This window comes from Penicillium chermesinum (assembly GCF_028974085.1).
Source record: "Penicillium chermesinum strain IBT 19713 chromosome Unknown utg000005l:1.0-4115287.0:1.0-4118363.0, whole genome shotgun sequence".
Lineage (NCBI taxonomy): Eukaryota > Fungi > Ascomycota > Eurotiomycetes > Eurotiales > Aspergillaceae > Penicillium > Penicillium chermesinum.
The window spans coordinates 1-13181 of record NW_026695315.1 but is presented as its reverse complement, the minus strand read 5'-3'; the positions used below and the strand labels follow the sequence as shown (position 1 = coordinate 13181).

Genomic DNA, 13181 nt, shown 5'->3' with positions numbered 1-13181 from the left:
TTCGCTGGTAAGCTTCCCCTACTTTTGGATCTTTAGCCAATGCACGCACGTTCTTAATTGACCTGCTTCTCCAAATTTGTCTCTGAACAAGTCTAGTTCAGGCCCTGGTATTCGGGGATCCTCATTTTCAGTCTTGACCCATTCCGCCTTGCTCCGAAGAGGCAGGGATTTGGAGATGCGATTTCTGGTGGGGTGCCCGCTTAACTGGAACCCGTGGGCTAACTAGTTATGCTGATACAGCCCTGCCATAGGAATCGAAGTAACAAGTTACATTGTCATAGGACACTAGGGTTCTTTTCTCCACTTTGACCGACAATCTTATTTCATAATTTGAAGCCTTGCACACATATTTGTTACCGCTCAAAAGAATGTCAGACTTCAACCTCACCCCACTATCACCAGTATTCCTCCAGGCAACAGCACGAACTTTTTATGAGTCGTGGAAAAGTTTACCTCCTGATGTTGAAATCCCATCGACCCCTCTCAACACCTTGACCGGCTGTCGGGAAAGGCTTGAGTGGATGCTATCACAACCAGACACCTACGAGGTCGTGGTCGTTAACGATGCTACCTCTAAGTATTCAGATGGACCCGAGAACGAGCCCTCAACTGAAGACCGGGTACTGGGTTTCCTTTCAATCAACAAAAAAGAAAAGGCACTAGATCAGCTCTTTGTCCACCCTGACGCCCAGAATCTAGGACTCGGTGGGGTACTCCTTGATGTGGCTAAAAGAAAGCTTCCACGAGAGGATGGGGGATTTTGGCTACGAACCGCAGAGAAAAATTTGCCAGCTTGCAGGTTCTATGAGAAAAAGGGCCTGTGCCTGGTCAGAAGAGAGACGCACCCGGTTTGGGGCCATTGGACTTGTATCTATGCTTGGCGATGACGCTCTATGGATGGTTTGGGGTCACTATGCTTTGCGGTTAGGTGGAGGATGGGTGATACCATCTACATCGACCCGCTGTCTGCCGGTTACCTTATGCAGCGGTTGATTTTATGCGGTCTAACCTCTGAACAAGTGCTAATTTCATACCCACATAAGACCGGTTTAGGCCTAAGCAGGATAAGTGCATTAGAAGTACCATCTATCTCTTCCATTGATAGCAAGACTGATACCTTCGCTGAAATAACATTGTTTTTGCTTACCCCGATCCCCAAGGCGTTACTCCGTGATGATGGTAGCATAGGATGATATCTGCCGAAGGAATGATTGATGTTCACTGATCTATTTCATAGTATCAAGTGCCTCAATATACCTAATGCCGTTTAAGGTCCTTCATCTGATACATCGTAGATATTCCATGAATTAACTTGGAAACCTGATACTGTTCCTTATCGCCTTGTACTAAGAGAGCAAGAAACTGAATTGGCTAACTTAAGGACTATTCTATCTCGCATCAGACTAAGCTTTAAGCCTTCGTGGCACTTCATCATAAGTAGCGCTTGGGTCTGTGGCTGACGTAGCTCTCTAGTAGAGGAAAAATGTTGTTATGTAGCATCGGATCTTGCACCGCAGGATTGATCAGGACCGTCGCTTTTCGAATGCTCTTTTGGGTCGAGAGCTTGGTCGCGGTATGGAGTCCCAAGATACCGCTCATGGACCTTCCAGCCATTTGACGTCATCCTGAGACGATCTATCATAAACTCAACCCACCATATCTCGGGCAACGTATCATGCCTAATGGTATCGTGCCCAGCAATAGCATCCGCGCTTGGCCCCTTTCCATCCGTATCGAATAATATTTTCCTGGTATCTTACGAAGACTCCACCATCACCGTCACGGTCAACGACATGATTTGAGGCATTTCGAGAAATTCCGTGAATGAAAAATTCGGAGAAGTCCTCCAAAAACGGCTTCATCTCTGCGTGACCGTGCACAGTGCCGTGGCTGTGATAGACGAGCGCTTTTTCGAGAAATGTGTCCAGCATTTTGTCAATATTGAATTCTTGGAAAACGAAGTTGTGGCAATTGACGAAATCGATTGCAGTGCATCGCTCTTCAATAGACACGTCTCCCGTAGTAAACCTATTGATAGGCGGAAAACGTCCATTCGTAATAAAAGATGACATATTGCCGCTTATATTTCCAGAGGTGTGGACGAGGTGGGCTTTAGAAAGGATTGGACTTCCCCTGCAGACACTTTCTATCTGCCTTTATAATCTCAGCATCTAAATAAAGTGAATCACGGAAATTTTGATTATTTATCACGTACCTGATTACAAATATAGCGAATTTAGTCACCACAGCACTGGAGCTCGGTAGTTCGTTCGTTTGGAAAGCTTAAGGGGTCTTGGGGCACTTACAGGATGTGCAGCGTTTGGATGATAAATCTAAACCGGTTTGTGGAATACTGGTATAAAAAGTGACCAACAGATTTGTCTGGCAAAAAGGAATTATCCGGGGAAAGTGATCAGTAATCTTAATTATTGCAAGGTAATGTAATGGTGTAAAATCGAAGTTTTGAGTAATCTAGTTTGTCTTTCTATTACGCCACGGTACCCATCATACTTTCCACTGAATCCTTGCCCAATCTATGGAATGACTTGTTCCAGAAGGAGTCATAAACAATAATGGAGAACTGTTGGCGAACGCCCCGCCCCATCTGCAATGCAGAATGCAGTAACAACAAGGGGAATTAGATCGATTCGAAACACAAGTTACGAAAATCGCGAAATACAAACATGCTTAAACCGAAAGTTATCTAGCCCTGTTGGGGCCTCCTGACCGATTTAAGTATCAGTTCATTCTTAGAATACTAAGCATTCCAGCTGTCATCGAGACTGGCGCCATACGCCGCGCGCTATGTACCACTGCAGAATTATCTCGTCCATTTATCTGCACAGGAAATATAGATACATAGCGAGAAAAAGAAAAAGGACCAGCTGTGGTACTTCTTCGACCGATAAGTTGAAAGATATTAGTTCAGTTGGTATTCCGGTGAACCTGCGCGAAGCATTCGTCAGCAAAGAATCTGTCCAAGTTCATTACTGATACGCTGGAGAAGGCCCGCTGTTGCTATTTCAACGTGGCTTTCCAGATAATGCAGCAGCCTTCGAACGTCAGGTAACAGATTTTTTTTCGAGGGACTATACTGTTATGTGCCCTACTCTACCCGGTTACCCTCCAAGTGGGATACCAGAAGATGTAGATAAGTACGACTTGAAGGTCGATGCAGGTGACATATTGACCATCATTGACCACTTCAAAGCCGAAAAGGTAGTTGTCGGTGGCCATGACTTCGGTGGAGCTGTGCTACAAGCTCTGGCCCTTCTCTGCCCGGAGAGAATTGCCGGCCTGATCATCAATTCACCAATCATCCAGACTTTCTATGAACTTGTAAACTTCGATCATGCACAACAGCAGCTGTCGAAGTACAGGATCCCTTACATCGAATATCAGCCTGGGGATGACAAAAAGATAGAATCCATCGTCAGGACAATCAGGGACCCAAGAAGGCGCCAGGAGGTTTATGATTACCTGGTTAAATCATCCACGCACGGCATGATGAAGTACCATAAAAAGGATTATCCTGGTCCGGCTTATGGCGATCGAGTCGACACGTCCGAGATGTTTTTCACAGTCCCAACTCTGATCTTATGGGGCTTAGGAGATGAATCCTTCTCTTTAAAACTACTTGATGGGTTGCCTGGGCGCTTGCTAAATACTTTCCGCCTTGTCACTTTGTCTGAAATGGGACATTGATCATTTCAAGATAACTCCGCAAAGGTCAACCGAGAGATTCGGTCTTGGCTTCACGAATTATTCCATAAACAGAGGGAAACAACCACTGGAGCTCTCACTACCGCGCAAGCACCCGCACCACGAATAGCTTAGATATGTATGTAGATTTAAGCAACATTTCTTCCCTCATAGATGAGACTCAGGAAGACCCTTCTAAGTGTTCCCCTCAGATCGCATTGGGCATTCACATGGGGCACAAAATACTAAAAAGAATGTCTCTCATGTCTTCCGTGGATAGTCTCCTGCTGACGGCCTTTGTGGCGTAATAGAGCAAGCTATACCATGATTCCGCCATATCATGACGGCAAATTTTGTTTTCTCAACATGCTGCTAGTGAAATTATCACGGATTCCAGTTGGAGTGTGCTATATGAAGCATGCCTGGGCATATCCGCCCACATGGCATGGATATAATGGCCTTTTAGCGTAGCGTAGTTGAATGGCATTTTCATCATCATTGAATTCTGTGTTTTTTTTCACCGCCCTCGCATGGGGAGAGTGGTCCGAAATACGGGATGGAGGACAGGTTGGAGGGGGATCTCAATTGCCTCGGTAGCTTTTTTCTTCTTTCCTTTCTCCGGCTTTAATGTTTCGAATTCTAGCGCCGCTATCGCTCTGCTCCGACAGTGACTTGGCTCCACATTGACAGGTACCTGTAGGAAGATGAAAACTGGTTTGCAAAGAGTTACGTGTTCCGAATTGACTCAAGTAGCAAGTTCCCCTGGCCCCCTGGGGCCATTGCACCCCGCCAGGTCACGTGCCAAACAGGGGCCTAAATAGTTTCCCTCACTCATAATCTTTTTTCATTCAACACCATGTCGGCCGACTTATTCCAGAAACTGCCACCCGAGATTATAATTGCAATTGCGAAGACTACAGCTGATTTTGTTGGCATTGACTCTCTTTTGAACGCCTCGACATGGGTCCGTGATGTAATCTCTCATAGCCTTTTCGAAGTCACTGAGGATCTATTGGCATCATTTCCTATAACTGGAAATAGCTCCGAGATCCTATTTCTAATAACTTGCTTGGTAAACAAGCCAGGATTCAAATGTTCGGATTTTGATGACCTTCAATCAAACTTCACGGAACTTTCTCTGCGGGATTTCAGTGACAAGACGATCTACGGGACTCTTCGAAAGGGTGCACATATCCAGCGTCTCGCTTGTGCATGCATAACCAAATTTCGAGAGAATCTCATAACCGGCTTAGAAGCTGTCATGGATGCGAACTGGGAAAAGACCTTGTTTCATGATTGGCGGCAACATATGACTGCAGAAGCGTCATGGGTAGAAGAATTCCGCGTCTACAGAGCTCTATGGTGCTTGCAAATCCTATCTGATATTTACCACGCTTCTGGTTCAGTGGCCTCTCATAATGGCTGCGGGGGGGGGGATGGGCATCAGCTGAAAGAGAAAAGCTTCCTTCGTTTGGGTGGTCTCTTCCCACGAAATTCAATGAGCCCAATTCTGTTGCTGAGATACTTCTGGACCTCGGAGCTTCTTGCATTATTCCATCGGATGTTCCAATCGATCACGTTGTCTTGGGCTTTCCATCGCCGAAGTACCTCTATCCTATATTTGAGTCTTTGCGAGTAAAAGACCTGCAACGATTCGCTGTTTGGACACCACCATCCCCGCCTGGAAAGACAATGTTTGGCAATCCGAAAAATCAATGGCTAGAGGCCCAATGGGCTCGTCATCCAGCATCTCTCCGTGGATCGCAGAGGTCAGGGAAATGGGCACTTTTATACGAGCAGCAGCGGCGTTCAAAACGTGAATACAGGGAACAGTGTCCCTCAAGACGTCAGTATCCTCCGTTGCGAAACGTCAGAGCGTTGCATCGAATGGGGGTTTTTATATGGGATGATTGGAGACTGGTTTGTGTTGGGCTTGTCGAGGCGATGAACAACGATGTCAAATTTCCTGCACCGGATTTCTCTCGATGGTTTGAACCAACGCCGCACGGTGCTATACATCGAGAGAGTCCTCACTTGGAAAGGTGGACTGCGTTGGTGGAGACTAAAAGCTTGAATCACCGGGGCTAATTATTAATGAGATGCCCAAGGAGATGCCTTCGCCTCGCGAGACCAATAGCAGCCCCTTCTTGTAGTGCAGACAAATTCTCCTTCTCCTTCACCATTAGCTTAGTCCCTAGTGGAACTCATTTTTTCTCTGTTACTTGTCCAGTTGACTTCTCCTTGAAAGTCTGGCCAATTCTTCTATCAGTTGGGGTTCCCTAAGTCGCGATATTGCACAAAATTATGTACGAATGATAAAATCTTTTGACACCTGTCAATGGAGCCAATCGTTGGCGGAGGAAAGCTCCAACGGGAGTTGTATTCGAGATAGTAGAACTCGATGGAGGAGGGTAAGAAGACGAAGAATCTGAACTATAAGAACAACTTAAATCCTTTCCAACGATACTCCATTCCAACTTCCCATAGTTCGCTTCTCAATTCCCAATATACGGCCGGTGATAGGCAGCAGAATCGATTGACGGGTGACGACGCCCCGAATGTATTGAAGATTTGATTGTAATATACTACAAGTCGTGGTATTTATCATATGGCTTTTTTTTGATTCGGAGAAAACCCGCTGGGCTATGACAAGATCAGGAAACCGTTTGAAACATGGTGACTCATTATACGCGTAGCGTTTGGTAAGTGGTCGCTTGATATGTGGAGAAAGCTCGATTCTTAATTGGCATCTTAGTATATAAAATATTTAAAATGAGCATTTGCAATATATTCGGTTGTGTTAAAATACGACGATGAAATTATTTCAAGCTACATGTCATGAGTATTTAAGCTTCCACCGGCGTAGAAGTGCTTTTGCACCCAAAGGATATGTCTTCTGGATGGTGTCCTGACATTCCCCAACGTCGTCGAGATTTGGACATGTCGCCTGTTCAACATGGCCGTGACCCCAGTGCATATGCAATGACTCATTTCATATACCGTGGCTTCAACATTAGAAAACAACTATTTCCAGGCATCTTGACGTCGACTAAACTCCACTAGAGCCATCAGTTGGCTCAACATCAATGAAAAACATCATGTTGTACCATTCCAAATCCTCCTCAATTGTTTTGAAAATCTTGACCGATTTAATCATTTTCTCACCGAAGAAACCCTTGTGCGTGGACAGGAAAAATGGCACAGCACGGCCATTAGGGGTCCCTAAAAGGGCCTTTCCCTGTTCACTCTCGATGGGAAAATTTGTCCCTGGGTAAGGTTGAATGTTATTATCCGTAGCTTGATCGATGATGGCTCTCGTTTCCGGATTCTCGATGTGATATCGGAAGAAGTACTTCAGATTCTTCTTAAGTTTTGCAGACTTGCCAGCATATCTCTGCCAGTCGAGAAAGAGTACATCAGATAGCTGGCTTACCGTTGGGAGACCTTCTGTGGCAGGGTCCCTGGAGTCGTATCTTAAATACCATGCGGGCCCATAATTATATTCGCAAGATATAAATCCTTGGATAGGACTCATGATATTTGAATATACTGCTCCTGTGGCCTAATGGCTGTATAAGCATTTTATTTAATAGTGCGGGTTGCCTCTGGTTGATTTGAGAATCACTTACAGGTGTCTGATCTTCGCCATAACTTTTATCCTGTATCCAATATGAAGATTTGACTTTCTTTCCGATCTTGGTGTCCAGCCCCAAGGCCTGGAAAACTTCCGGGAGGCTTTTAGCGGTGAGAGTCTCTCCGCTGTAAGCTTTTTCTGTCCATTCCGATTGAAGTTCAGGTAGTGTAGCTTTCGAGTCACCACAAGCTCCCTGGAGGTTTGCTAGGTACTTTTCGCCTTTTTGGACAGCCTCTCCCCATGATAAACCGGCACGCCGCTCCAGAAAATGCCATTCGGACCTATTAGAGACAAGTTGTAGATCTTGATCAACAAAAGATCTCTTCGAAAGGGCCTGCGGGGACGTGGAAGTGGAAATATATAAGAGGCCGAGGGAAACAAGGCATATAATCGCTCTGACGAGATAGGTTTTGGAATGGGGCCCCATCTTGGCTCCGTGAAAGTAAGAGAATGAGCTGCAAAAAAGATTTGTGTCCAATTTCCATAATCCGTGATGAAAAGAAGAACCTTTTATTCTTTTACCGCAGTCCATGTATCGACATAATTTTTCGAGTACAAGCGCTAACATTCGGTTGCAACCTCGCTAACTTTAGTTTCTCGTAAAATACACCTAGGAGCACCCTCGAGCAACTTCTTAGTCTGTACCTAGGCACTATGAAACGAGCTAGTAGAGTTGTGGATCTTCGATGTCCGATTTCGAAGCGCTTAAAGGTCAAGGCAGACTTACTGTGGGGTATACCGATATGCCAGTGATAAGATATATAGTGTTGGTATGCATTATACGAAGAGATGCTCAACAAGTCTGAATTTTGGGAAGCCCCTAATGATAGAGTTCTCCGGCCCCCGGGGCGGCCCCCTTGTAGTATCAATCTTTAGCTCGATTTGGACCACTTTTCTCTGTCCAATAAAAATTTCGTTCGCGGCCCCCGGGGCCGGCCCCATGTAGTATTGGGTGGCACAATATCCGTCACTTGCGCTTCGGATCCACAAAAAAAAACAAGTAATACCCCTAAATCCCTAAGAAGGCTGGTAAATATCATTTGGATCTGCTCCGTATTGGCTTTTGGTCCGTAGCCTTTCTCCTTTGAGATGTTCAGGTGGCAACTCCGCTGTACCTTGCATATTTATCCTCAGGTTAGCCGAGATGGACCCCGTGAGTGGGCATAGCAGTGGATACTTAATATCCCAGTATTTATGAATCTACCCCTGCCTGTGCAATTTTCCAATGTGACCCATAGTCCGAGAATGAACCACCCCTAAAAACAACAGTATGGGATAGTTGTGTACAGAGTCGGGATAGGAGTAGTTACTGGATCCTCATTATTATACCTACCTATATTATATTTACACACAGATGCAATGAATTCAATAATTGCAGATGTATAGCAGATCATAGACCTGGTGCGGTATATTAGGATTTGAGGCGGGGTTGACTCCTCCGCACCTCGCGAGGCAATCTTCCGATCGTCGCTAGATCGGCTATACTTAGCTCTCTGGAGGCCCGTCGGGACCTATCTACTCCATATAGACTAGTTGCTCCATTCCAAATTCCCACGCAAGCCAATCAGTAGGGTTGGAAACCCCCTCAGATACGCTGGAGATACATGTTCTCAGCTTGTACTCGGCTTCCAACGGAAAGACCCCACCAGCCCCTTGGGGAAATTAGGCGAAATCCGTAGAGGCTACATGAACATGTATTGAGCTAGTATTGATCAACCCCATCAGGTTTTAGGGAATGCGCAGCCTGAGGGCATTTGATGTAGTGGAGGAAAATACTATAAAAAAAGATCGATTTCCCCTATGAAAATGAAACTCAAATTTTTAAAGCGCACTCTTCTTTCTTCATTTGACATTCTTTTGAAACTTAAATCATTTATGCTTGGGCTTTGAGGCCAAGCACAAATGGGAAAATGCCTTCCACAACACAAATTTTGATCGCGCTTGCACTCTCTGCAGGGATTGTTGCAGAGCCAGATTCTAGGACCTGGGACCTAGCCTACTTCGACTGCCCCATTGAGTGTGCACCCAGCACTGATCCTACTCCTGGGCAATGGAGCGTATACAGAGGCTTCGAGTCTCTTGCATTTTGCAACAAGACCATGTTACTAGACTTTTCGATCTACAACGAAAGTCCTTTTGTCAGTGTACATGCTTGCCAGGTTACAGCCGACTCTCAAACCTCTCCAACGACGAATACGAACGCCGTGGACGCATCATATTCTGAGGAGAGTCTCAAGTTCGAGGTTGGTTGGTGGGGAACCGCCACCTCCAAAATCTCAGAAGGGACCAGGCAGGCTCTAAATCAATTGAAGGTGTCTGTCTTGAACTCAAAAAGCAACTCCTCTAAATCTGAGTTTACCTACTCTGGAGGTTCGATTGGTGGCATATTCGTTGGGTCGGACGTTGAAGTCTCCGACGTATCAACCAACGTCTTGCAGAAGTTCATTGACGACCTCGATACAAATCTCATGCCTAGCCGAATAGTTTTTCAATTCTGTGGTACCGACTCCAGTCGCGGACTGGGTCTTGCTATTGATACTACTGGTGATTTCACCGGGTTAACAGAGATCATGCGCGGCTGGGATGAATCAAGATGCGCGGGGGGCTTTGACGGAACGCGTAATCTGTCGCAGTCTGTGAAAATGAAGACATTGCCTCAAATTACCCCTGGTAGCTCAGCATCCAAGAAGATTCATCACAGCTCACCCACCGGGCACAACTCATTACATCACAAATCATTACACCACCGTTCAACTTGCAAGACAACACAAGCCCAGGGTGGCGACAGCTGTAGCAGCATGGCAACGAGATGCGGCATCAGCTTGGACGAATTTTACAAGTACAACCCTGACAAGAGCCGTTGTTCTCCTGTGATAGTTGGCTCATACTTTTGCTGTGGTGCCGGGAATCTTCCTGACTTGTCACCAAAGCCCAACGCTGATGGCACATGTGCAAGTTACTACGTCCAGAAAGATGATTCATGCTCCAAGTTGGCTGCTGCCAATGACCTCACCATCAAAGATATTGAGAACTACAACAAGAATACATGGGGTTGGATGGGTTGTGGAGACCTTCAAGCACAACTCAATATCTGTCTAAGCTCCGGAGATCCACCGATGCCTTCCCTGTATGGGAATGCAGTATGCGGTCCACAGGTTAACGGTACCAAAAGACCGACCGATGGCACACCCCTTTCTGATCTGAACCCATGTCCGCTAAACGCCTGCTGTGATGTATGGGGCCAGTGTGGTATTACTTCTGACTTCTGCACAAAGACCAACTCCACAACTGGTGCTCCTGGGACAGCCAAAAATGGGACTAATGGTTGTATCTCAAACTGCGGTACAGATATCGTAAACAACGATGATCCTCCAAGTGAATTCCTCTCGATTGGATACTTCGAGGCATTTGATCAGGAGCGCGAATGTCTAAACATGGACATAACGAATTTTGATATCGGATCCTATAGCCATTTGCACTTTGCCTTTGCCTCAATCACAACAGACTATGATATCAACGTCACAACCGTTCAAGACCAGTTCGATAAGCTCAAGACCCTGAGTGGCGTCAAACGTGTCCTTTCGTTTGGCGGTTGGTCCTTCTCAACAGATGCTGACTCCTTCCCGATCTTCCGCAAAGGTGTATCAGATGCCAACCGGGCGCTTTTTGCCAAAAACGCCGCTAATTTCATTATTGATAATGGCCTTGATGGTATCGACTTTGATTGGGAGTATCCAGGTGCCCCTGATATACCTGGAATTCCTCCCGGTGATAAGGGGGATGGTGATCGCTACCTGGAGTTCTTAAAGCTGGTTCGCAAGAATTTGCCTGATAATAAGTCTCTCCCTTGCGGTGCCCGCATCGTTCTGGTACTTGAAAGGATTCCCAATTGGCAATATCTCGGAGACTGTTGATTACATTGTCTATATGACTTACGATCTTCATGGTCAGTGGGACTACGGACATCAATATCCGGACCCTGGATGTAAGTCTGGAGCTTGCCTTCGATCGCATGTCAACTTGACCGAAACGACAAGTGCTTTATCCATGATTACAAAGGCGGGGGTTCCGGGGTCAAAAGTCATCGTTGGTATGGCTAGCTACGGTCGTTCATTCGAAATGACTGAAGCGGGCTGCACAGGACCAAACTGCAAATATACAGGTCCACAATCGGGTGCCACTCCAGGAAGATGCACTAAAACGGCAGGCTATATAGCCAACGCTGAGATCAATGAGATTATTGATACCAACGATTCCGCTGAGAAGAGCTTTGACAAAGGAAGTGACAGCAACATCTTGGTATATAATCAAACTCAGTGGGTGGCATATATGGACGATACTACCAAGGATACCCGGACCTCTTATTATAAGGGGCTGAACCTAGGTGGTACGGTTGACTGGGCTGTTGACTTACAATCATTCACCGACGATTCTGGAGGCGGCGGTAATTCGTTAGACCAGCAGATTTTCTATGTCGATCCATCTGTTTGGGAAGACGACAATCCTGCAATGAACTGCGAGGCCCCTTGTGTTTTGGTTCTTCCGCCATGGCCCTTCGCACCAGGCTCTGTTTATCATCGTCCACCTCATACCACCACTCTTGACGTGGCTTGGAGCGTAAACGTCGATGTGACAGGCCCCAATGGGCATGTGACACCAACCCCTACTGTGTCGCGCGTTCTGCAAAAAACTACTATCTATCCGCCTGCTGGTAAGCTATTCCTTTACCCCCGTGCCGCTAAATGAGCCACAATAATCTGATTCATACCCAGTCACCCACTCGGAATTGCCCTTGGCAAATGTCAATATCACAGTCCCAATCAACGGGACAGGAAATTTGACTTTCGTACCCATTCCTCGCCTGCCTGAGCAAGTTGTTGTTATCGCAGACGATCCAAATCCCTTGTCTCAAAGTGGCGTTACCCATTCTAAAGTAACGCGAAGTGTGACTTTGCCCCCTTGGCCACACATCACGGATCTTTATATACCAGAAGATGTTGAAAATGGCAAGGATAATGACGACGACGACGATGAAGATGATGAAGGCAGTGGTTCCGACAGTGACAAAGATCAATTTCCGAAACTGCCTAAAGTCACTGTGACTCACGGAAAGGGAGGCCCAGGGCCATGTAAGAGTGGTTGTGGAACTCTTTGCGTGGGTCTATTCTGTGCGGGTAGCCATGGTGGCTCGGGTGGAGGATCATCTTCTCCTGATTTTGATCCGGACTTCGCTGATCCTATCGATCCTGATCCACCAGCTGACCCTAATGACCCCGACGAGTCCGAAACAGGTGATCCGGAGGACCCTGATGACCCAGATGACCACACCACCACAACAAGCTGCAGTGCATCCATGGTCACTGATTTCTGGGTTTCCTGTGCAACCAGCGGGACTTCGTCAACGTCGTGTACCACAACAAGCAGCATGATCGAAGTGGGATGCGATATCACTGCTGTCACCAGCACGACAGGAGTGCCAGTGTGCTATTCTCTAGATCCATATGAGGATCAGGGTCAAGACGGCGCGCTGGGTGCGATGTCAACTGTTAGCCTTACGCCTGTGACGAGTCCTGGGGCACCTTCCGCAACTACAACCACTGCTGAACATACGACAAGTACAACGAAAAGTTCTGCCACCACAACATTCAGCCCCACAGGGTTACCCGACGGTGAGGACGCTGAGTTGACTATCATGGCGTACGAAGAGATTGATCAAGGAAGGTCGACATGGTACTGGGTTGGGGATATTATATCATACCGGGACGCTTCTAATGAGGATGATACCTGCAATGGTGATCATTGCGTTCTCCAGGGGTTTAGGGGTTTAGGGGTTTTAGGGGTTAGG

At 46.5% G+C, this 13181-nt stretch overlaps 5 protein-coding genes across 5 annotated transcripts; 3 read left to right on the top strand and 2 right to left on the bottom strand.

The window, feature by feature from the left end:
* Positions 1-1489: 1489 nt before the first annotated feature.
* Positions 1490-2072, bottom strand: N7468_006159 (uncharacterized protein; the record flags this gene model as incomplete). Its single annotated transcript, XM_058475455.1, has 2 exons — positions 1490-1720; positions 1761-2072. 2 exons carry the CDS (start codon positions 2070-2072, stop codon positions 1490-1492), a joined length of 543 nt encoding a protein of 180 aa, XP_058328345.1.
* Positions 2073-3099: 1027 nt separating this feature from the next.
* Positions 3100-3705, top strand: N7468_006158 (alpha/beta fold hydrolase; the record flags this gene model as incomplete). Its single annotated transcript, XM_058475454.1, has 1 exon — positions 3100-3705. The coding sequence occupies one exon, from the start codon at positions 3100-3102 to the stop codon at positions 3703-3705; it is 606 nt and encodes a 201-aa protein (XP_058328344.1).
* Positions 3706-4558: 853 nt separating this feature from the next.
* On the top strand, positions 4559-5341 carry N7468_006157 (uncharacterized protein; the record flags this gene model as incomplete). The annotated part of the gene is made up of 1 exon (XM_058475453.1): positions 4559-5341. The coding sequence occupies one exon, from the start codon at positions 4559-4561 to the stop codon at positions 5339-5341; it is 783 nt and encodes a 260-aa protein (XP_058328343.1).
* Positions 5342-6751: 1410 nt separating this feature from the next.
* On the bottom strand, positions 6752-7763 carry N7468_006156 (uncharacterized protein; the record flags this gene model as incomplete). The annotated part of the gene is made up of 2 exons (XM_058475452.1): positions 6752-7096; positions 7332-7763. 2 exons carry the CDS (start codon positions 7761-7763, stop codon positions 6752-6754), a joined length of 777 nt encoding a protein of 258 aa, XP_058328342.1.
* A 1483-nt stretch (positions 7764-9246) lies between these two features.
* Positions 9247-13181, top strand: N7468_006155 (uncharacterized protein; the record flags this gene model as incomplete). Its single annotated transcript, XM_058475451.1, has 3 exons — positions 9247-11205; positions 11288-12047; positions 12169-13158. Coding segments are annotated over 3 exons (3709 nt in total), but the record flags the coding sequence as incomplete, so codon positions are not given.